Source organism: Belonocnema kinseyi, chromosome 10 (genome assembly GCF_010883055.1).
Source record: "Belonocnema kinseyi isolate 2016_QV_RU_SX_M_011 chromosome 10, B_treatae_v1, whole genome shotgun sequence".
Lineage (NCBI taxonomy): Eukaryota > Metazoa > Arthropoda > Insecta > Hymenoptera > Cynipidae > Belonocnema > Belonocnema kinseyi.
Genome location: NC_046666.1, coordinates 32,551,223 through 32,575,968, shown reverse-complemented (window position 1 = coordinate 32,575,968; position 24,746 = coordinate 32,551,223). Strand labels below are relative to the sequence as shown.

The 24,746-nt window shown below is 34.7% G+C and overlaps 2 protein-coding genes across 2 annotated transcripts in view; one reads left to right on the top strand and one right to left on the bottom strand.

Annotated features, from left to right (window-relative positions):
* LOC117181065 overlaps nucleotides 1-22,810 on the top strand; it is a 34,608-nt gene extending 11,798 nt beyond the window's left edge. The window contains exon 2 of the mRNA XM_033373633.1: nucleotides 22,485-22,810. Within this exon, the coding sequence (XP_033229524.1) occupies nucleotides 22,485-22,810 (326 nt within the window). The remainder of the gene's footprint in view (nucleotides 1-22,484) is intronic.
* On the bottom strand, nucleotides 2,111-4,459 carry LOC117182331. Its single transcript, XM_033375490.1, has 2 exons — nucleotides 4,305-4,459; nucleotides 2,111-2,494 (listed from the first exon to the last, which is right to left on the bottom strand). Exons 1-2 carry the CDS (start codon nucleotides 4,363-4,365, stop codon nucleotides 2,139-2,141), a joined length of 417 nt encoding a protein of 138 aa, XP_033231381.1. The 5' UTR covers nucleotides 4,366-4,459; the 3' UTR covers nucleotides 2,111-2,138.
* Nucleotides 22,811-24,746: the final 1,936 nt, after the last annotated feature.

The following is a 24,746-nucleotide window of genomic DNA, read 5'->3' as shown; positions in this document are numbered from 1 at the left end:
AAATCCAATTTTTTCACATATGAGGGTTTTTTGGGACCCCATAAAACAAACGTATGGTGTTGATATTTTAAATAGATATTTTATTTGTATTTCATTGCTGATTGTCAAGATAAATGGTGAGTCTCAACTCGAATGAGATAACATTGAGTATTCTTAAAAAGATTTACAGAAACGTCTTTTTTCTTAAGGAAAAATCATGTTAAACTTAATGGGGCTTGCAGCACCTCTAAATATTTTTTTTTTTTTCAAAACAAAAAAAATGCATTTATTTTCGTGTCAATTTTAACAAATTTATAACATGTCCTCATAAATTTTTTATTTTAATTCCAATTCATTTTTGGACGACCTCGCAGTGGCACGAAATCGCGAAAAGCTGGCCAAAAGTATGAAAAATTCATAAAATGGGCCAAGTTTCATTACTCGATGGTTTTTAGGGTCGCTGATTACGAATTCAATGTCTAAAATTCCACAAACAAAATTACTGATTCAATATGGTGGACGAGTATGTTAAATAATTTTTTTTTTTTATAAATTTTTATCAGGATGTTTTCAAGATCGCTGATTACGAAACTGTTGTCAAAAACTTTTAAAAAATGGCGGATTGAATATTATAATCATTTTTTTTTTGAATTATTGACATCAGGTTCGTGATCAGCGATCTTGAAAGCCTCCTGATATCAATTTAAAAAAAAAATCGAAAATTTATCTAACATACTCATCTACCATATTGAATTCGCCATTTTTTTTTAACTTTCTGACATCAGATTCGTAATGAGAGATCTAACAAACCTCCTGATACCAATTTCAAAAAAGATGAAAAATTTATTTAACATACGCGTCCGTCATATTGGATCCGCCATTTTGTTTCCGGAATTTTTTAGATCGGATACGTAACAGCAACCATGAAAACCATCTGATACGAAATTTCAAAAAAATTAAAAATTTGTTTAGCATTCTCGTCCGCCATTTTGTTTTCGGTATTTTTGACATCGGTTTCGTAATCAGCTACCACAAAAACCTGTGCTTAACAAAACTTGGCCCAATTTATTGACATTTAATACTTTCGGCCAGCTTTTCGAAATTTCGTCACATTGTGGGGCGGTATAAAAAACCATTTTCCAGCCGCGGGGGGAATATCGGGGAAATTTCTCTCACGGGATCTCATTGTCAATACTTTTTTATTTACAAAATCGTTTGTACTAACGTGGTGTCTCGAGGTATATTTTTTTAAACTACACATTTCAGGTTATATGTCTTTACTGAGGAAATTAATGTTAATCCCTTTTACAGTAACAATTACGTAATCGTACATACCTTTAAGAAGTTTTTTCTATTTCAATAAATCAAGATGCACAATTATTTCCGGTCTTAAACTCTCTCGCTATCAAAATTTCTATAGAAAATCAGTCACTGCAACGCACGATTTTTGACAAGTGGTTCGTTTGCGACTGTACCGACCAGAGCCATCTACATGAGATAATATTAAGTTCAAGCTCGCGCGGTTACTTTCGTTTTTGAGATTTTGGCCAGGGACTCGTTATTTCGAAGGACACCCTACTGAAAAAGTATTCAAAGTGTCTATTTTTTATTAAAGTATCTGTTATATCATCAGAGATGGTAACCTTACCGACAGTAGATCAGCCTGTCAAGCCATGCAGGCCGAAAATCTACACAATATCGATCAAGTTAAGAATCTTCAATAGCAGCAAATTCTTAACGTCTTAATCAGACTAGATGGAAAAAAATATTTCCAAATTAAAGTTATTTCCTGAAAAGCAGATCCAACTCCACCTTCCACCTAGTTAAAAATTAGCGTTATTTTCTTGAATTAAGAGGTCTTATTCTGATCCCTCTAATAGCTTAATTCGAAAAGCATCTGACCGGAAATCACAAGTTTTGTCGTTCGATTCCCAATGGAGTGAAGATGGAGTAGGATCTTTTTTTCAGGAAATAATTTTAATTTGTGTCTATTTTTTTCGGTCAGCAATCATTTCTCTCTATAAATACGCAAATTGATATAATGCATAAAAGGAAGCCATGTGCTCATAAAATCAGCAAAAATAAACACACCCATCGTAATTTGCAGAAGTGTTTTTAGTTTTTATGCAGGGAAATTAAATATATTTTTCACATTTATATTATTTTTTCATCCTCTCTTGAGAATGACGAGATGAGCCTTGTTGCCATTGTTGGAGTGCATTCACATGTGGAAGGACTTGTGGTTGGTGGACTGGTTGTTGCTGCGCTTGTTGTTGCAGGGCTTGTTGTTGGTGGGCCTGTAGAATTGGAATTTCTTCTCCCAATACACGATTCAAATCAGCCCAGTCATACAGCCTGTGTTCAAACCTTTCCATAATGGTTCCTGATTCTACATATATGCGTAGCTCTTTGGGTTGCATATATTTATTGAATTGCACGTATGCTCTTATTTCTGGTCCGTAGGTTTTATAAAGTTGGAATTCGGAAATGTCACCTATAGAAGAACGTGCTGATTCTATAAGAAAAGGAATATTTGAGTGGATTTCGCAGATATTTAGGAAAATAGCTTTTATTCTAAATTTAACAATATTAAAAATTACTGGTGGTGAGTTGCTTTCTTCCAAATCAATTTGGGAATTCTGGAAATTACACCCTCTGGTGAGAAAAGAAACCAGATTATATTAGAATAAAAAAAACTTCAAGATCACCAAAGGTAATTTTTGTTTCAAATTACTTTTTCCCTAATTATGTTGACAACATTTGTTTCTGACGTCGAACTAGGGCATTCCTGAATTGTGCTTTTTATATACTGAAATATGAAACTCTGATATTTTTACATCATAACATTATAAGTGAAGTTGGCATCAGGCTTCTTTCTTTCCGTGCAGAAATTTCCCCGGTTGCCCCTACATAAACAATTTTTCTGGTTGGATCCTGACCGGGCCACACCTGGCTGGGTTCCATGAACAGGCACCGGTCAGGGGCCGGCCAGGCGAAACTTTTCTCAAATTACCCAGCAGGGAGTCGGCTGGTTACTTGCCGAACCAACCTTGATAAGATCCCATGGTCGGGAGCCTGTCAGACACTGCTTAGGATAATTTTTTGTAGAAATTCCAAATTCTTAAGAGCCGTAACTATGGATGCTAGATGAATAGAAAAGGCAAAAGAAATTTTACCTGAAGCCGTATTTGATTTACCTTCTAAAAAACTGCAAAGGCCATCCTTACGTAAACCTTTTTATCTTCTATTTTCATTTTTGATCATCCCGAACCGATTTTTTGCCTCCAAGATATCACCCATCAACCATTTCAGTTCCACAATGAAAGCCTGAAGAAAGAACGCATTGATAAACTGAAATCAAAAGTGCGCGATATCTCGGACAAACAAAAATTGGTTCGGGATGTTCACAAATTGATTTAGCATCCATAAGCACGCCTTTGATAATGTCACGGCTTTCAAACAAAATGTAAATTCTACAAAAAAAAATTATCCTGACCAGTGCCCAATCGGCTCCCGACAGTGGGATCTTTTCAGGATTGGCCCGGCAAGTAACAGGCCGACTCCGGACTAGGAAATTTGAGAAAAATGTAGCCCGGCTGGTCCCCGACCTGCTCCTGTTCATAAAACCCAGGGAGGTTGAGCCAGGTCGGGATTTGACTAGAAAAATTATTGTAGTAGCCATGAGCCAACTTTAATTATAATTTTGTGATGGAAAAATATCAGAGTTTGTTATTTTCGTATATAAAAGAATAATACAGGAGTGCTGTAGTTTGACGTCAGAAATAAATATTTATTCAAGACAACATTCTCATGACCACAACAAATATTTATCCAACATAGGTCACAGAACATATAGTTTTTATAGAAGGCAAAATTCACGCAGGAATATTTGAAGAATATAAGAGTGGGGTTTTTTTTTGTTAAAGCGGACTTTTGATTTTGTAAACAAATCTTGCCACTGTTGTTAATTTTCAAGATTAAAAAAAAATTACCGATGGATTTCTAAAGGAGGCAATAAAATTCATCACAAACCGAGAACAGAGACGTCAAAATGCAGATTATATATAAAACCCTACCCCTGCTGCTCTGCTTGAAACTTTTTCAGTCTGAGTTTCAGATTGGAAACTCGACCCGAAAACCCGAAAAACGTAACTCGGCGAACATTTTAATAAAAAAATATTATCTTGCCTATAATTGTAAATGATTGCAAAACGCGTGCTTAGCATCCTGAAAAGATAACAGGAATATTGAAAATGCTTTGAAATATCTCAAAATCTATTGTATTTTTAATTAATATATAATATTATAAATATTATTGCACTCACTAACAGTATTAAGTAGAAAAAGTACCACTGTAAAAAGAGGAGATCCTCCAAAAAATTGCATTTCTATCGACGAATCTCGCAATACTGACTGAAAAATGAATGATAAAGTTAGTGCTATGTATAATAGTTATTTCTAAGCTATTCCGGAAACATTAACGTGTTTCATAAGATTTACAAATTCACGATGATAGACGCAATTGAAAAAATTTCAAACAAAAACAAGGCCTTGTGGTTTATATAGCACCTTCAATGATTACTTCCTATATACTGATAAGATAATGTCGCTCTTTTTCCATATTCACGCAGACAGTTGAAAACAAACACTTATGAGAAAAATATTGATTATAGTGTATTTTATTGAATTTTAACTTTAATAAGGTTTGCTATTTTTCCTCAAATCAAAGGACAATTCACAACAATTTGGATTTACAAAACATTAATTAGATGTGCAATAAAATTAATTGTAATAAAAAACAAGATCTTTTGTTTTATATAACATATATGCTACTACTATTTGCTTCATACCCATGTTTAGAGAATAAGAGACTTGCTTGACGGTGATTCTCCCATAAACCGAAAAGGGGGTGGCTTTTTCACCCAAACTATACAAAATGTACTTTAAAGGCGTAGGGAAACATTTTTTTAATGTATTTATATACTCGTCCTGCTAAGGATAGACGGCGAAGGCCCCCTAAGACGAAACATGAGCGACTTTCTTAACCCCGCTTATTTAAAAGATACTTTGAAGACGCGTTAAAAGAACCTTTTAAAACGTTTTTTTATTTACGGGGTGATTAGACAGATAGACGGTGAATCTCCCCCAAAACGAAGCGGTTGATTTTTTTTACCCCCTACCCTCTATTTAAAAGGTATTCTGCGTAAATGGAAAGATTTTTTTAAAATATACTTTTTAAGCTTCTCTAGAGCACCTTTTAAATAAAAAACGTTAAGAAAGTCACCCCCGTTTCGTTTGTGGGGAGAATTGACCATCTATCCATGCCAGAACAAGTGTTTGGGCAAGTTTTCTCATCTTTGACCCCGTCTTCGTTTTAGAAGAGATTCACCGTCAATACCTGCCAGGACGAGTTTTCGTGAAGTTTTTCTCAATTTTTAATGTTCTCCGCAAAAGGAAAGACGTTTTTTAACTTTTTTTGGACATTTCTCGAAAGTACCCTTCAAATAGGGGCTGTTAAAAAAACACTCCTTCTTCGTTTGAGGGTAGATTCACCATCTGTCTTCGGCAAAACGAGTTTTCATGCAGTTTTCTCCATTTTGATCATTTTTCGCAAATGGAAATGTGTTTATAAATTGTGTTTCAACTCCACGTAAGAGTGCCTTTCGAATAGGTGGGATTAAAAAAGTTACCCCCTTTTCCTTTTTAGGGAGATTTGCTGTCTACCATTGCGAGTACGTGTTTTCATGTATGTTGTCTCAATTTTTGATATTATCCGAAAATTGAAAGACGTTTTTAAAAAAATTTCAACACTTTCTCAAAATACCTTTGAAATAAGGGGCGTTAAAGAAGTACCCCTTTTCGTTGCCCCCTTTCGTTTGTACCCCTTTTGGTTTGCGGCTGGAATCGCCTTAGAAAATATAAAAACGGTTTCTTTGCATGTTTTAATTTTTTTTAACAATATGTAAGTCCAAAATTTAAAAAAAATTCGTTTTCTAACGTCTGAAACTTCAGTCCAATAATAAAAACAGACATATTGGTGTGCGTATTTGATACGCTAAATTGTCGAAGACGATAGACATTAGTTAAGAAATTGTTGTACAAGTATACATATAGATGATGATGCACATTATGAGAAAGAATGAAACCGGCCAGATAATCAGCGAACTACCACTATTTGGACATTCCATTCAGATCATTAGAGAAAATGTTTTAAATTAAAGCCTGTTGAAAAAAATTACCTTGCAGATATATTCAGCTAAAAGTTTTTGGTGCAGACATAAAGTTTAGGTGACGCAAATCTAATGAGTAACATTTTTTTATATTTATAAATAATTAATAAATATCAACTTTTGTTATTTACAAGCCTCTATAAATAAGAAGCACTGTATTTTTTAAAACAAATTATTTAATTAATTTATTGAAGGTATTGTCCACACGGGACAATCTATCGACAAAAAAAAGTGATTAAAACGTAATACAAAATATACCTTCGTATTTAGCATGAAGCGGTTCAAGACCAAAAAAGCATTGTGTTCAATAACAGTTGTTACAAGATAGTGACAGAACTGTTCTAAAAAAAGATAACCGTGTTCTAGAACAATGTGACAAAGTTGTGACTAAACTGTTCTAGAACAAAAAGGTAACAGTATACTAGAACAATGTGACAAAATTGTGACAGGACTTTTCTCGAACTATGTGACAGCACTTTTCTGCAACAGTTGCTATAGAATTGTTCTAGAAGAAACTGATCACAGACGTTCTGTAATATTTGTTTCAAGTATAATTTTTGTAGGTCTGGACTGGGTACGCGCTATCCCGGATCAAAATATATTAATGGGGATACTAAAATTTCCGTCTGGCATGATATTCCGACGGGTGATCCCTGGAATAACCCGGGACATGAATGGGGTCAAATCGAATATCCCGAGATATCCTATTGCTTTGCGGGATACATAACACTGGTCCATCTTTGATAAATAACCGTTCTAGAACTGTTATAGAATTGTTCTAGATTTTATACAACACAGCGTAAAAAAGTTCAAGAATTGTTGTAGGAATGTCACATATCGGTTGTCAAAGCGTTCTAGATCTGTTAAGGATTTGCCATACAACATTTGTAATTTAGTTCTAGAATTGTTCTACAAATGTTACAGATCAGTTTTCACAGCATTCTGGAACTGTTACAGAATTTTTCTAGCGTATAAGAGACGACATAGTTACTCGCATGTTCGTAACTTGTTACTATCCTGTTATAGAACACGTTCTTTTGTGTTCTGGAATAGTTATAGATCTGTTCTGTAACCGTGTTTTCTGGGAGGCCTGATAATGGAGGTTCTACTATATTGATACAAAGAAGTTTAAAAGGATTGTTAATTTCAACTTTAAAGTAAGAAATATTCCCAGAAAAATATACTCCCTTTTTCAATTTTCCTTTATTGAATATGTCTAGAAATATTTAATAAAATTATAGAACTATCGCTAACTTTTATATTGAAGTAGAAACATAAATTAAAGTCCGGAAGTTAGAGATTATTCGGTTATTCAAATTATAAATTCTTGATTTTGCGCGCTTCTCAAAATTAAAACGCCGGATTTTTTTACTCCTCGACATTTAATTACCGTTTTTTTTTCTCCTCGAATTCAAATGTATAGATTAATCTGCTACGCTAATAATAAATTCCCGATTTTTTATAACTCGAACATAATGTATTGGAAAAAACCACTAGAAAACAACCCCCTAAAAAGAGCCCTACTACCTCTAAAAAATTAATTGCAAGTATTCTATATGGAAACCAGCAAATAAATTTTAAGATTGAAAATATTTACAAAATTCATATAAAAAATATGCCCGTTAATTTTCGTACGTTTAATGCGCATACTTTAACTGCATATTTTCAAATATCATAAATATAATAACTTACATTGCAAACTGTGATTTAAACTTTCGAGGAAATACAGCCTACTAAAAACAAAAATTGCATTTTTTTGAAAATGATTGAAGTTTGTGAACTTTTGTCGAATTAAGAAATTTCATGAGAACAGTTTCCAAATTCATATTTTTAATGAGTATTAGAAATTTAGATCGATATTCCTTAACGTATTAAAAAAATTTTGTTGTTCCTTTCTTTGAAAATTTTTAAAATGTTGAAAAGCATATAACTTTTCTAATTATTATCGAAATTGACAATTTTACTTTGATAATTTTTAAGCCTTCTACCCATCTATAAGAAGCGTTGACAAAAATTTCTTAAATCAAAACAAAATTTTCAAATTTTGTAAAGGTTCTTAATTTTTTAATTTTTATTGCAAATGTCTGCTTAACGAACTTAACCTTCATTTAGGGACCTTAGGAACTATACCTAAGGCTGACTTGATTGGACAAATCCTTCAAAACTTAGCGTGGCTACAATATTCACGTAACCATACATGCAGACAGACATACAGAGAGACACCGAAAAATTTTATGATTTTCGAACGCTGTGAGTACCGAAACGTAAAAATCCGTTAGAAACCAGAGATCGAAAATTTTGACGATTACATTACACTCTCGTGAATAAAAATGTAAAAATCCAGGTTATGTTCAAAGCCTGATAATAATATAATACAGCCCCTAAAGTCCACCCTAACATATTTTAAGAAAATGTTCAAAAGTTACTCAATTTAAAACAAGCAATACATTTTTTAATTTTAAATAGTCACAAAATTCACGTCGAGAAAATCTATATTCACAAAATTCGTGGCAAATAAGTTATGCATTCAAAATCAAAGGCTCGGAATTATAATTAAAAATTGTTCCTTTGAACCTTTTTGAAATTTTACTGGAAATTACATTTTTTAATGGTAGTTTCATTTGCGACTGTGAAAATAATTACTTTACACTGTATCCGTATTTGGATACAGAACACCCTTTCTTAACCAAATATTGGATGCCTCACAATCCACTTCATGTCGATCTAACGTTTTAGGATGGTCACAGAGGATAGCTTTCTGCCTCCACTGTATTTCTAGTTTCTTTATGGTTTCTGCCCTGATATTTAAGGACCCATCTGAGGACAAATTCAAGGGCGTGTAATCAAGATCTGCTTTACAGATGATGCTGCAAAGCACAAAATTTCGTTTTCTTTCAAGATAGTCCTTCAACTGTGTAACTTGTGACTCACACCGTTATTTGACTTCTACAACGGCCCTACCCCCTATATGTCGTGACAGAGCTACCATTTTAATCGCTGTATTTTTGTGGTGCATTCGGTGCTTCGTCATTTCTACGCGGACGATTCTGTTTGACTTTTCAAGGTCGGTGTTAGACCACTTGATGAGCCCGCAGGAGTACGTGAGAACAAAGATAGCATGTGTATTGATTGCCCTGATTTTGTTTGCCAAATTCAGGAAACTCTTTATAATCCCTAAGATTTAAGAATATCCAGATATTTATATGATTCGCCTGCAGCCAGTGTCTTGATGTCATTTTCGAACCCCTCCTCTTATTCTGCGGTCCCAAATTCCCCTCTGATTATATCATTGAAAAACTGTTTTGTGACATCGATCACTTTTATGGGCGTAACTAGCGTACAGCTTTAGGTTATCCATGTACAGCAGATGGGTCACTTAATGACTATCTTCATTATCATGAATTCTGAACCCATGAGACATGTTGCTTAGTGTTTTTCTTAAGGCATTCAACGCTGAATAGTACCATAGTCCACTGAAACAGTCTCCTTGAAATATACTTGTCTTAATTCGTAGTGATCTAATTATCCTCGATTGTCCATTATCAAAATACTTGATTCTTGTACCCCAGAGCCTCATCGTATGACTTAGAAAGTGAGTAACGCGATCAGAAATCAGATTTTGTAAAGTCTTAAGACTTCAAGAAAATAGTCGTGCGGCACAGAAGGAATCACTTGCTTGTAGTCAATGTATGCCATGTGTAAGTTCCTTTGAAGTTTACGAGCTTGAGATATGACAACAGCGTCTATAGGGACTAGATCCTAACAGCCTTGTAAGTTTTCACAACATCCTGTTTGTTCTTCTGTAAAGATGTCATTCTCATCGCAATGAGCATATACCTTATCTGCAATGATAGCTGTAAAACATTTATAAATTGTTGGAAGGCAGGCTATCGGTCGAAATTCAGATAGACTTTGAGCGTCTGGTTTTTCAGGTAACATATATGTAGTACCCTGAAGCATAAATCTGGGCATCAGATCTGGGTGTTCAAAGATCTTTTAAAAACACCTTGCCAACGCAAGATGCACACTTATTAGGTTCTTGCACCAGAAGTTGTGCACCATGCCCGGACCTAGATCTTTCCAGTTACTTGACCTTTTCAATACCGCTGAAACATCCAAGGCTGTGATTTTTGTTAGTTGCATTTAAGGACTATTGCTTGCCCTTGCTTTCTCTAGTTTAAGCCACTCAGGGTACAAATTGCATCTGTTCATTTCTTCCCAGACACCTGAACAGTTGCAAGTCATATCTTCTGATTGAAGGACTGCATTGTCTTGCTGGTTAGAGGCCGTTCGCATATTACGTAACTCAATTTTCAACCAATTTTGGACCCCCCCCCCATCCCCGATTGTAACACAACGTAACAAAACGTGCCCCACCCATAACGTAACAAATCTTGATTTTGCTATTTTACAGCGTTTCAAACAGTGTGCATCCTAATATCACTTATAGAATATTCAAATATTACTGTCTGATGTTTTCAACATTAATAATTTCAAATTCAGAATGATTGGTTTATAAATATATATTCAATATTGCACAAGAAAAAAAAATAAAAAAGGGACATAAGCAGCGCTACCAATATCAACAGAACTCATTGCCAATGTAAACCTGATAAAAGCCGCGCTAAAATTTGAATCGATTAGTGCATAAAATCATAAAACCGACGTTAAGTAACGCAGTTGATGACCCCTCCCCTCTCCATGTAACACTTTGTAACAAATCACTCTTTTCTCCTCCGACTGGCGCGTTACGTCATATGTGAACGGCCCCTTATTTTGCTTTACACTTAGTTCACGATAGAACCTTCTGTCATCTGTCTAAAAGTTTCTATTTTATGCCTTTGTGCACTTCTTTTCTTGCAACGACTAAGTTTGGCAATAAGATTTACAAGTCTCTGCCATTGGGAGTCCATATTCTTATCCAGTATTTCTGGTTATAATATCTCGACGTGCCGAGGATGGATGATTTTAGTAACATGGTTTATCAGCTTTCTGGTTCTATTTCCTTTTTTATGTTGAGTGAATCGACCTAACTTGTGCTTTACTTTGTTGGCATTCAAGTCCTACCTCATCTTCCATGGTGGATCTCGATGCCTTGCAGGGACAAAAACTGCATTTGCAGGCCTAGTTTTGCAGTTCAACGTTCTAAAGGTTGCCACAGCTGCACAGTATACAAGAGTTTGCACTTCTTACGCAGTTTCTATTGCGTTCAAATACGTAGGTAAGACCTTGCCGTTGAGGTGTTCCATTAGTGCACGCAGATCACTTGTGATGTTCATTTTGGGCAGAGAAGGCCTTAGTATTCCAAGACGAGATCATCAATCAATTAGTGCGACCTTCTGTACATGAGGATACTTTGCAGAAAATTGCGTTCTAAAATTGTATCCTTTTTCCATTTTTGTTTTAAACTTCACCTTTTCATTATAGAGACGCACCAATTACTCTTTCATTGTGGTATCCCAATTGATGCTCTTCCACGGTATTTCTGTCGAGGTGGTTGGCTGCACGTGGCTAAGGCTAACCAATGCATGCTCAGTAGACACAGTTGATGTTTCACAGCTCACCGTTTGTCGCAGATTTCCTTTCTGGACAGCTGTTTGATTGGTGAGATCTACCTTACCATCTCGCACCTCACCATCGCCACCGCCTCGCATGTTTTGGTCTCTAGCTGTGGCTCTGGAGGCGCCCTAAATATCCTCGGGAAGCGACCAGTGTTAGGTGATCTCGTTGCTTCCTCTTATAAGCCTTAGGCGTGACCCCACAGCCCTTTTCATAGGGATTGAACCGCAGATACGGTGTTGGCTGATGTTTCAGGGTCATTGATGATGGAATTGCCTGTGAGTAATACACATTCTCCTGCAATCGCAAGGCAGTAACAAAGGATGCAAGTAAAAGTATCATCATCCTTTTCGCACAGACGACAGAGGGGACTTTCTTCGAACCCTATTTTATATCTATGGTAACAGAGGTTTCCGTATTTTATTTACAACTCTGTTAGGACTTTGATTTCGTTTCTCGCGAGCTTAAGTAATTCCTTCGCTCGGTGAAAGTTTAGCTTTAAGCTGAAGAGTGTTTGAGTCTGTCTGCAGCCGGAGACTAAGCCCCACTCCTTCTGATGTGCCTCGGTCTGTTCTTAAAACCACTTGTGCACCAGTTGTTTCTATCACTGGGCAGGTGTGCCCTATCGCTCAGCCATTCTTCTTTTGTGGATAGGTTGACTCGGTAATTCTTGTCAAAGAGTAGCTAGAGTAAACATTTTGTTCCCGAGCATGCGCAATGTCAGCCTTCTATCAATGTCAATTAATATCCGCAATACTGTCGAGATACTGCTATCGTTCACCATATTTCATCTTCAGACTGCCCTCATAGCCACGGTCCTGATTGTAAGATTAAGGGGCTCTAAACCTATCAATGTCCCCCGAGACATCGTGGGTGTCGCAGCATCACGGTGCTAGGTCGACATAAGTGTCTACGGTTTCAAGTCGTAGCCTTTCTCTGTGACTCTTCTACAGAGCCAGAAAGTCGCTACTAGCTTCTTGCACTTGTTTTCCAGGTACCCTTTTCATGACAGCTTCTGATCGAGAATGACTTCCAGATATTTGGATCGTCCTTTGATTTCTAGTGGTTGTCCAGCCACCTTCAATGTACCTTTGATTCCCCACTTATACCTTCTGGTGAATACAACTGCATCCATCTTATTCTGATTGACTTATAGTCTATTACTCTTGCACCGTAATTCTACTACTGTTAGTTCTTGCTTCATTACTCCGAAGAACGCAATCAGATGCTGGCCACGCACGATGACCAGTATATCGCCCGCATAGCCTTTAACGTTGTGGCCCTAACTTGTAAGGAGATGAAACAATTCTTTCACTACCAAGCACGACAGCAGGGGTGATAAAACACGTCTCTGCGAACATCCCAAGTCAACGGTTCCACATAAGATGGTATCGCCCTTAGTCATTGTTAGGTTTCTGTTGGCCAACATGCGGCAGGTCCATTTCGCGACTGCCACGGGCACACCGTGTGCGATCTTAGCCGCCCTGATCATCTCTTTAGAGGTTTAGTTAAAGACGCCTGAGTTGAGTTAACAGCCCTATAGACGTGTCGCTTTTGGAACCACAACTACTCTTGCAACCCTCTATGTTGTTGTACTGTAACCCAACATCAGACTAGCCGTAGCAAGTCTCACAATCGGCTCAATTCTAATCCCATCATCCCTCTGTAAGAAGACTGGATATATCCCATCTGGCCTAGAAGACTTGTGAGGACTGAAGGACTTTAGGACCCACCTAACCCTGGCTGGGGTAACAATTCCGTTGGCCAGTCTTATGGCGAAGCTCTTTCAGCTGGAGCACAGCCGCTGCCTGATTTTGGCCTGCCGGAGAGGCAGATTGAGAGCAAAGGGTTATGTTAGACTCAACCCTCTTCTATCCGCTGCAACCTCCCTTTCTTGTTCTTCTCTTGAAATTAAATTTGCTTGATCGATTCTGGTCCCACGAGCAGCTAGGGAAACAAAAGTTCCGCCCCAGGAGAGCCTTGCATGCTGGGGTAAGACTAATTACGCAAGGAGGTCGTCCGGTATTCCCGAGAGGCCATTAGAACACCTCCGTAACATCCTGGTTCCAAAGTGCTACGGGCACGATCACCCTTCACCCATATAATGGGGGGGGGGGAATGACATGGAGCAAGACATCCAGAAGACCCGTATTAGCTGGACTCTTGCACTCTTCTACCTTACTACAATCATGCATACCAGGAGAGCCTTATCATAGGGATCCTTTGCAAATCACCCAGGATAGTCTGTTTATAGAAGTCCTTTTATCCATACCCACACACATTCAGGCCGAGGTCCGTTTGACTTATAGGTCCCACACGCTTAAGCCTCATTTTATTGAAATGATTTACATTTTTCAAGGTAACTAAGAATCAAATTTATTGCAACATAAGAAACAAATATCAAAATAATAATTAAAAAGGAGATTTGTACTTAATAAATAGAATATATATTTGATATAATAGACTTATTGTAAATCGATGTTGTTGATATGATGTTAGTGTTCTTTTATCTGACTTGTTTATATATTGGATAGTGTTTACATTCTGGTGGAGCTGACTAAAGTAAGTCGGCTCTTCCAGAAAATAAACACTATCCAATGATATAATAAAGTTAAACATAATGTAGAAAAGTTCGCATTTTCGAAGAAATCAAGTGCAAAGCACGAGGCACGTGATGAGAATATTTGCATTAAATCCGAAGGAGCTTCACCAGGAGATAATTCACAATCGCTAAATGACAGTTGCCGATGCTTTGACATTTAATTTGAAAAGGCCAGCGCACAAATGTGGGGTAAATAGAAAGACCAAACGCGTAGGACGAGGTGGATGCATTATCAAGCGCCACAAAATCCACTCCGAGTATTTTAAACGAAATAGTTTCAAATAATTTTTATATAATACAGCCAATCAATTTTCAGATCGAAAATATTTACAAAACTTATATAAAAAGAATCCAGCGTATGTTGTGAATATATGTTGTAAAATAATTCAATGGCTTTGTAAAATGTGTAAAAAATTTGTAATATGTGCTTCTTAATTTGTTTAAAACCGATGGCACGACTTCTGCATGCATTCAGAATTAGAGGCTAGGAATTATAATTTAAAATTGTTTAAATTTTTACAGTTTCTTTTGGCGCCTCATTAAAATTGTACATGGAATTACATTCCTTAGTAGCAGTTTCATTTGTTACTACAAAAATAATAACTTTAACCTATCGACGTTTCAAATTTTTCCATTTGAAAATTTTTTAAACTTGAAAATTTTCATTTGTTTGATAAAATATTTTCAAGTGCGATTTTTGAAAAAAAATTGTTTGAAACCAAAAATGTTTTCATATTTTTAAATTATTTATTTACCCCTATGTATTGTTATTTATGTTGGATGGACTCTATTTTACTTCCTTCGTTATAAAACTATGTTTCCAATTGTATCTGTGTATGAAAAGTATATATTATCATAGACAACAAATAAAAAGTTATTTTTGCCTTAAGTGCAATATATATATTTTTTATTTTTTTCTGTAAATTTAAAAATTGTCATAAGAACTTTAGAAATATGTATGGTTAGTTTACGCCCTTATTTATTATTTTTTTTGTAACGAAATTGATTTGGTGTTTATACGAAAAACTATACAATCGACACTTATGACCCCTATCTTTGACAGGTTTCACCCCCTTAAATTGTTTTTCATGAACATAAAAAATACAGGTCTTTTAGTTTTCCTAGTACAAAAACCTATGTAAGGAAAATTAAAAATCGACGTGGAACACTTAAAACACCTTTCTTGAGAGAAAAGGTTGAACTTAGTTCTACTTTGTAACATTAAATTTGCAATGTGACCTTGCTGATGACCTTGTCAAGACAAGAGGGAGAGAAAAAAAGACGAATAAAAAGGGAAGTAAGAGGGGAATTGGAGGGAGTAAAAGGGGGATTGGGGGGGGGAGAAAAAGGGTGAAGAAGAGAGGAAGGAGAGAATAAGGGTGAGGGTGAGGGTGAGAGTGAGGAGGAAGAGAGAAAGGGGAAGAGGAGAGTAAGGGGAGATGAAATATGATCAAAGTACATTTTTTAACATAAAATTTAGCGCTTTTTCGATTGCCGACGTCAAATAAGGGAGGCTCTATTTTTTAAGCAATCTGAACTTAAAATTACCTTGAGGGTCATCGTCAAGGTCAAAACCAAGGTCACTATCATATCTAGACGTTCGCGTGGTGGGTCTTGTTGCCATCGTTCGAGTGGGTCCGCATGTGATGCGGCTTGTGGTGGATGGACTTGTGTTTGTAGGTCCCATAGTTCTTGGATTTCTTAATTTAAGACACGATTTAGATTCCACTCTCCTTTTACCATATAGTAAAAGCTTCGTGTATTTTCCCCTACATCTACTCCTATGCGTAGGCGGCTGGGGCGCCCAATTCGATCAGCACGCATGAATGTTCTTATTCTTAGTCCATCCCAGCGGGCAAAAAATTGGGCGAAGTCTTCACGACATCGTTACGACACCTTTACTGCATATTTACGACATTTTTACGACATCGTATTTCCATGTCGTTTCGGTGTCTTTGTGATATCTTAAAGACATCGTCAGATCATGCGACTTATTTACAATATCGCAAAGACACTTTAACGACATGGACATAGGATGTCGTGAAATTGTCGTAATAATGTCGTAACGATGTCGTAAAGACGTTGCCAAACTTTGTGCCCACTGGGATACGTTTCATGAGGCGGGAATTCCAGAACTCTTCCTCTAGAAGAAAGTGCTGATTCTATAAAAAAAATATTTGTGACAATTTCGCAAATATTTAGGCAATAGCTTTATTTCTAATTTTGACACATATTAAGAATTACTAGTGATGGGTTACTTTATTTAAAATCAATTTTGCAACCCTACATTTTATAATTTTTTTTCAGAAAATAAGCCTGATTGTTCTCAAATTTAAACAAATTTAAGACAACTCAAAGTGATTTTTGTTTAAAATTATTTTTACCTAGTTACTTTTAGAAGGTTTATTTTTCAGGTCAATCTTCAATACTCCTGAATTGTTATTATATGTAGTAAAATATCAAACATTAATATTTCCAGATCATAAAATAATCAGTAAATTAGGCTCCAGGTTAATTTCTTCAAGCAATGTGTATTTATAAAAAATTAACATTTCTTGGTTTTAAACTGATTAACTTTTTGGTTATGGACAATTCACAGAAAAATGAAAAAAGATTTAATAAAAACACCTACCTTTTTTATTTGCTTACATATCTTTATAAAGTTTCTTTTACTAAGGGTGTTTCACAAAGGTATAATTTTTCTATTACTTTGATATTATACTTAATTCAGTGGATTTTTTTTTTTAATTTTAAAAAGTTTTGATATAATTGATTCTGAGGATAAATTGATATAATTATCAAAGGTTGAGAAATATTTGATTGTATTTTTTTTAATTCCTAGGCAGTTTCAAGAGCTTTTAAAAATTTTGAAGGAGTTTCGAGAATTTTAAATAAATTAGGTTATTTTAAAAGAATACAAAAACTTCTTGTATTGATTTCATTAATTTAATGGAATTTAAAGGTATTTGGAATAATTGAAGGTATTGTAAAAGGTTCTCAGGTGTTTTAAGGGATTTCGAATTTTTCAAGGGCTTTAAAAGTTTCAAGGGATTTCAAAACTTTCAAGGGCTTTAAAAGTTTTAAGGGCATTCAAAAGACATCAAAGGATTTCAAATAATTTAGGAAACTTTAAAAGATTCCCAGAGTTTTTTAATTCATTACAGTGGTTTAAAGGCTTTTAAAGATTTAAATATTTTAGTGTATTTTTAAAAACGCCTAGGAATTTAATCAGATTTTTCTTTAGAAAAAAAAAGTTGTACAACTTTTAACCGTGTAGGAAAATTTTTTAAGAAAAAGGTGAATTTTTATCAAGGAATATAATATTTCAACCAAAAAACATTTGAATTGTAAATTGAAAGCAGTTGAATTTTTTTAAGGACGATTTTTCAAGTAAACTGTTGAAGTCTCAAACTGTATTAACCGAGCTTTTCTAAGGGTCTTTTTGAAGTTAGAGTTAAATGACGAGCCATTTTAAATTCACAATACATTTTAAATGTATTATATGCTTATGAGTAATTATACCATTTTATTTTTTAAATCCCATAGGAATGATCTTATCCCAGTATTGGCTTCTTTTGTGTCCTACTTACGGTTATACTCCAAAATTTTTGTCCCACTAATCAGCGATCTGACTAGCTTAAAAAATATCCATTTATATTAATTAGCTATAACATTCAGAATGTATTTTTCTTCTAGTCTATCAAATAATATATTAGCCACTTATTATAACGGCTTTTGTACAAAAAAATTAAATTTACTATTTCAAAATTGGGTTTATGTGGTTTAGATTCTGTAACTGTCCGAGTCTTGGTCGGTTTACCTAATTATAAATATTATTGCACTTACTAAAAGAATCAAGTAGAGAAAGGACCATTGTAATAACAAGAGGTCCCGTCCCGACATCGTTACGACATCTTTACGAGATCTTTACGACATCATATGTCCATGTCGTTTCGGTTTCTTTGCGATATCGTAAGGACATCGTCAGATCATACGACTTATTTACGATATCGTAAAGACACCTTAACGACATGGCCATATGATGTCTTAACGTTGTCGTAATGACAATGTCGATTGCTTGGTAAATGTTGATAAGATGATACCGTGCTTTAACCATATTTACATAAAAAGTCATGGATAGAAAAAGTATGTTAAAAATATTGATTCGAATATATTTTTTTCGGATATAAACTTTTAATCAGTTTTGCTAGTCGTCCTGAACTTACAGGACCGTTCATGATAATTTGGATTTACGAAATCTTAATCAGATATACAGTACAATAAATTGTAATCAAGAACAAGATCTTGTTTTTTACATAGCAACTGCTACTATTATTTTTGCTTTACACTTATAATTCTCTGCCGCTTTGTTTTAATTATTGATCAATATATGTTTAGAATGTATCAAATTAAATTTATCTATGCATTTAATTTTTTTTTAAATGACCATTAGATACACAAATCAAAAATCTTTTTTTGTATATATTAAACTTCTTAACAAATTCTAAATAGTGGAAAAGCATACTTTCATGGTTTTTGTTGAATTTTGTATCATATATCTTTTAAAAATAAATTTATTTTCATTCTCTGTATCAGGCTGTCATTCTTATAATTTCATAAGCTCTTATATTTCTGTCCGGATTTTTTTCTCGGTATTTTGCCACACTTAATGCGGAATTTAAAATATACTTTGTTTGTTTGACAATTGGAAGGTTTACATCAAGATTCTCTGTCCTAAAAAAATATATATTACTTTCATAAAAATGACTAGCATGTTTCCAAGGCCTGGCGCAGGTGCTGATTAATTGAAGTTCTTGCAATGTGTATTTTATCATCCTGTCAATATGTACGAAGTAATGATAGAACGCGCTATTTGAACCAAAAGAGCTTGTTTTTTTTTTAAATTTTTTCAAATGTGTCTTTCACAATAAATATCTAAATCATAATATCCGTGTCAATGTTTTTGGAAAAACTTAATAATGGCCAATATACATTAAAGTGATTCTATGATCCACTTATCAGTAAGTGTTGCGAGATTTCTCGACAGCAATGCAAATGCTTACGGGACCTCTTTTTCTCACAATGGCCCTTTTTCTACTTGATTCTTTTGGTGAGAGCAATAATATTTATAATAAGGTAAACCGACCATTGCTCTGAGAGTTACGAAAAACTAGACCACATAAACACAATTTTAAAATAGTAAATTGAAATTTGTTACTCAATTACACACAATCATATCCCAGTGGGCAAAAAATTTAGCGACGTCTTTACGACATCGTTACGATATCTTTATGACAAATTTACGACATCCTATGTCTATGTCGTTTCGGTGTCTTTGCGGTTTCGTAAAGACATCTTGAGATCATACGACTTATTTACGATATCGTAGACACCTTAACGACATGGACATATGATGTCGTAAAGTTGTCGTAAAGATGTCGTAACGATGTCGTAAAGACGTCACCAAATGTGCTGCCCACTGGGATACTACATTAAAAAGAAAAAGTGAATGTGTTAACACGTTAGGAATTTATTTTTCCTAATTTTTTTCAACGAATTCATACCAAAATCTTAACTTTTTCTTTGAAATAATAACAACTTAATATTTCATTACACTTAATATTATTATCAAGTTGACTCGTTTTTTCAGCCTAACTTAAAAAAAGATCCTTGAAATGGCGGTTCTTCGCAAAAATTGAGAAAATATAAAGTGTTTTGCCCGGTGGACCAGAGCAGTGTGTTTATATTTATTTTTACCTACTGAACCAAATCGAAAGTAACAAAAATTAAATTGGCTCGTGTTTGATCCCTAACCTCAAATAACACCCGTAAAAAGGCGGTTTTTTGCCAAATTCGAAACAGAAGAAAGTGGTCTGCCCGACAGACCAGAGCAGTGTAGCCTTGTGTATTTTGTCCCGATGAGACTCCATTCGAACTTCGCAGAAGCCCGGCTTTTTGCATGTGTTTTTTAAAATTTGGGCTGAAAACGAGCCACTTTATATTTTTTCGAATTTGGCGGAAAAACGTCTTTTTAAGTGTGTTTTTTGAGTTTAGGCTTAAGCCATGAGATAATTTGACATTCTTCTTAATTAAAATTAACAGATAATTTGAAAAAAGTTTTTAAACAATTCCAATTATTTTTTTGTTTATAATTTTATTATTTGGTTGAAAACTTTGTTGACGGAAAGATATTTTTTTTAATAACATTTCAACTTTGTTATCTGATCATTTGTTTTTTGGGTTCGAAAATGTATCTTTTTAAGCACAGATTTCATCTTTTTGAGACCCCCTGAATTCGAAAATAAAGTTTTTACGATAGCGTCTATCTGTCTGTCCGTCCGTCCGTAAACACGATAACTCTCGAAAAAGGGAACGAATCAAATCCATCTTTGGCACACCTTTTTTAGGTCCTAAAAGAGAGGAGTAGTTCGTTAACCAGCCATTTTTGATAAAAATTCAAAAAGTGAGCGCATTTTGAAATTTTTTGAGACCACTTTTGTCTGAATTTGAAAATTCTATTTACGGATATTTATAGTATTGAAAATCACAAACAATTTATCCTTATGACTTTTTTTGTTAAAAACAAAATTCTCAGAGTTATAGCATTTTTCAAAAATTTGCAATCAACCGAAAATCAAAATTTTGAGCCAAAATACGCACGATATGAAAAAAAGTGAAGAGAAGAAAAACATTTATTTTTAAAATCCCGACAAAATTATCGTAACAAATTTATGGAGTTTCTTAAGGAATCGAAAATTCAAATTTTGATTGCACAAAAAATAATGAAAAATTCCATTTTGTAGCCAAACTATGCAGGATGCAAGAAAAGATTAATTAACCGAAATTGTTGAAGACGCATAAAAATACTTCCATCTAAAAAAGATCTTTTTGATCAAGTTTTATTCAAGCATTACAAATGCAAATAATAAATATCCGAGCGCGCCGTTGGCGCCCTCAAACTTGCATTGTTTGAGAATGAAGTTTGAAAACAGATCCTTTAACGGTTAAAGTGCGAGTCGTTGAACCAAGAATCGTTTCAACAATAAGCTATTCTACTTTAACGCCTAGAAGGTGCAGTTTAATGCTTAAAATGGAACTTACTCTTATCAGAGTGCATACTCTTAGCGTTAAACTAGATCGTTTAAGAGTGAAATGAATCTGCTTTTAAAGAATCCCAGTGGGCACAAAATTTGGCGACGTCTTCACGTCGTTACAGTGTCTTTACGATATCGTAAAGACATCGTCAGATCATACGACATATTCACGATATCATAACGACGACTTAATGACATGGACATAAGCTGTCGTAAAGTTGTCGTAAAGATGTCGTAATGATGTCGGAAAGACGTTGCCAAATTTTGTGCCCATTGGGATTCTACTTTAACGATTAAAGGACCGACTTTATCGTTTAGAGAGAATTACTGAGAGTGTATCTTATTTGGTTGAAAGGTCATCTTTTTATGGAAAATTTGTCTTTTTTTGTTACCAATCAAACTGTTTCGTTTAAAAATCTATGTTTTAGAGTTTATAATATAATTGTCTTTTAGAAAAACCTTGTTTTTGGCTTGAGAATTTAATAATTTGGTAGAAAATTAATGTATTTGGTGAAAAATTAACTTCTTTGTTGAAAATTCTAATTTTCGGATATAAAAACTAAAATATTTTAGTAGAAAATTCAACTTAATTAAATTTTTTTTGTAATAAAAAATCTAATCAAATTACCAGGAATTTTTTTAAATATACTAAAATCTTTCAATATTTAAAGCCTTAAAGGTTCTGAAGTGAATTCCGTGAAAACTTTTGAAGGCTCTTGAAAGTTTTGAAATCCCTTAAAATGCCTGAGACCCTTTTACAATTTCTTCAATTATTTTAAATCCCTCTAAATTCCATTTAATTAATGAAATCAATATAAAAATGTTTAAAATTCTTATAAAAGAACCTTAGTTACTCAAAACCCTTTCAACTCCATCAACATTTTTTGAAGCTCTTGAAAATGCCAAGGACATTAAAAAAATTCGAGTAAATATTTCAAAACCTTTGTTAATTTTATCAATTTATCCTCAAGATCAGTTGAATATGTGCGCAATTTTCACAAATCTTTAATTTTTTTACAGAATCAGCTTTTTCTTCTAGAGAAAGACATCACGAATTCAAATTTCTTCAAACGTATGCTCCAGGAGTAAGAACATTCGTGCTTCGTGATCGACATAGATGGATCAGACGCTTACGCATAGATTTAGATGTAGGAACCAATACACAAAGCTATTACTACAATGTGAACGGAGCGGCGGATATAAGACGTATTATATATGAAAACGTCCCACACCTAATGGCCCTACAAGAACAAGCCCATCCACCACAAGCCGAACCAAATGTGAATCCACTCCACCGATGGCAACAAGACCCACCACGCGAACGTCTAGACAGGATGAAAAAATAATATAAATGTGAAAAATATATCTAATTTTTCTGAATAAAAACTAAAACTGAATAATAATAACAATAATAATAATAACTGAGCCTCGGTGGCTCAATTGGTTAGACACTCGGACTTCAATTCAGAGGTCCGGGGTTAGATCACTGAGCCGGTACCTCTAGAAATTTTGCAATGTACCTTTACTGAGGTTCTGGTGGTTCGGAACCCATCTTAAGCTGTAGGTCCCCTCATCGTGTAATTGACTACAACCCAGTCCGTCAATGATGGGGTAAAAACCAGGCTTTGCCCAATATGTCTGGGCAGACTGCTCTCATCAGATCACTTGATTGCATTATAAAAATGCGCCCGTGACTGATGATATATACCGGGACAGCCCCGTGCAAAATGATCAAATATAAATCCAACTCTAACCAAAAATGCTTTCGACATGTTGGGCAGTATAAGCCTGTGACAACATTTCAACACAGAAATGTTTTTCATAAAAACTAACACTCAATAATTTTCAAGTCTAGATTTCAGTATACTCAATTCAGGACCATCATTGAATTATCAATACTTTCTGTTTTTCTTCTAAAATGTTTTGTGTAATCAGATAATAAATTCGTATACACTGCAAGAACCAGAAATAATCCAAATTTGCGCCAGGTATTTAAAACGAACTCCTCATGTGTACGGAATGACTACATACATTTTTGTGAGACTGACAATCTCGTGCAGTTTGTCTTCCAATTAGCAAAAAAAAACAGATATTCTTGACATCCGTGTTTAACATGACGTAATAATAAAAAAGTGCGACCGAAATATGCTTGGTAACGACTCAGCATAGTTACTCGTAAAACCTCATAAAAATTATTACAATAAAAAAAAACTCATTAGGGGCGATTCTTTGCTCTTTTCTTGCTCTTCGACGACATGTAATTAGTGTCTCAAAAAATACCCATAAATCAAACGGAAACTTATAAAATTGTATGAAAATTTTCGGTAAATAATGGTAATTTTTACAGGTAAACATGGTAACTTACCATAAATTACCCAAAATAAAATTTTAAAAATGCTAGACATTTCCAGAATAACCGATATAACATGTCCCAAAAAATTTAGCCCTGAGTGAAACATGTCAGCTTCTCGTAGCAAAAAATTTTCTACAAGTTTGAAAAGTCGTCTTCTTCTGTAAAGTATTTTCGAAATGGCTCATCCCAATTCCAATAAATTGAAACCTTTGTTTCATTAGGTAACATATTTCTTTATTTTAGTTTGGAAGCTAGCAATTCAGTCCCATCTTTCAGGAGCCCTAGTTCTTCGATTAAATCATTCAGATCTCCTTAATTGAATGAGTGCAGCATACAATCTTTTTCCTTCTTTACAAACTTATTCTTCCTGATCAGTGTCATCGTTACTCTCGGTGCTATCTTCACTGATATCTTAATCAGTTGCTTCATCGAATTCCGTATCAGCCACAGGTACATTGAGGGCTACTTCATGACTTTTCTTATTACTTATCTCAGACATTGAAGCTTTAATCATGCTGGATTATAACGGGAAGTCAAGCGTGTAAATATAAGAACGAAAATTTGGGAGAGGCTGGAAGTAAGCAAGTTAGAGAGTTTTGGTAGAATAAGGAGAACAGGAGAGGGTGTGGGAAGATAGAAGTTGAAAGAAAAAGATAATTTATTACGAATGGGTTGCACATGTATGAAGTAAGAAGGATGCTCGAGGAAGAAAGAAAAGAAGGTATGTGAAATGGTAAAGAAGAACGACATGGAGAGAGAGAACACAAAAGGGAAGGAAAGAATAAGAGAGTCGAGGTTTAACAAAAGAGATGTAAAGTGGAGCACTGGCTGAAGGAGTGTAAGAAGGTGGAATGGATGGCTATAAGTAAAGAGGGTTTGTTGCATAAAAGCAGGGACAAAAAAGACAGTAACATGGGTGAAAGGGGGGG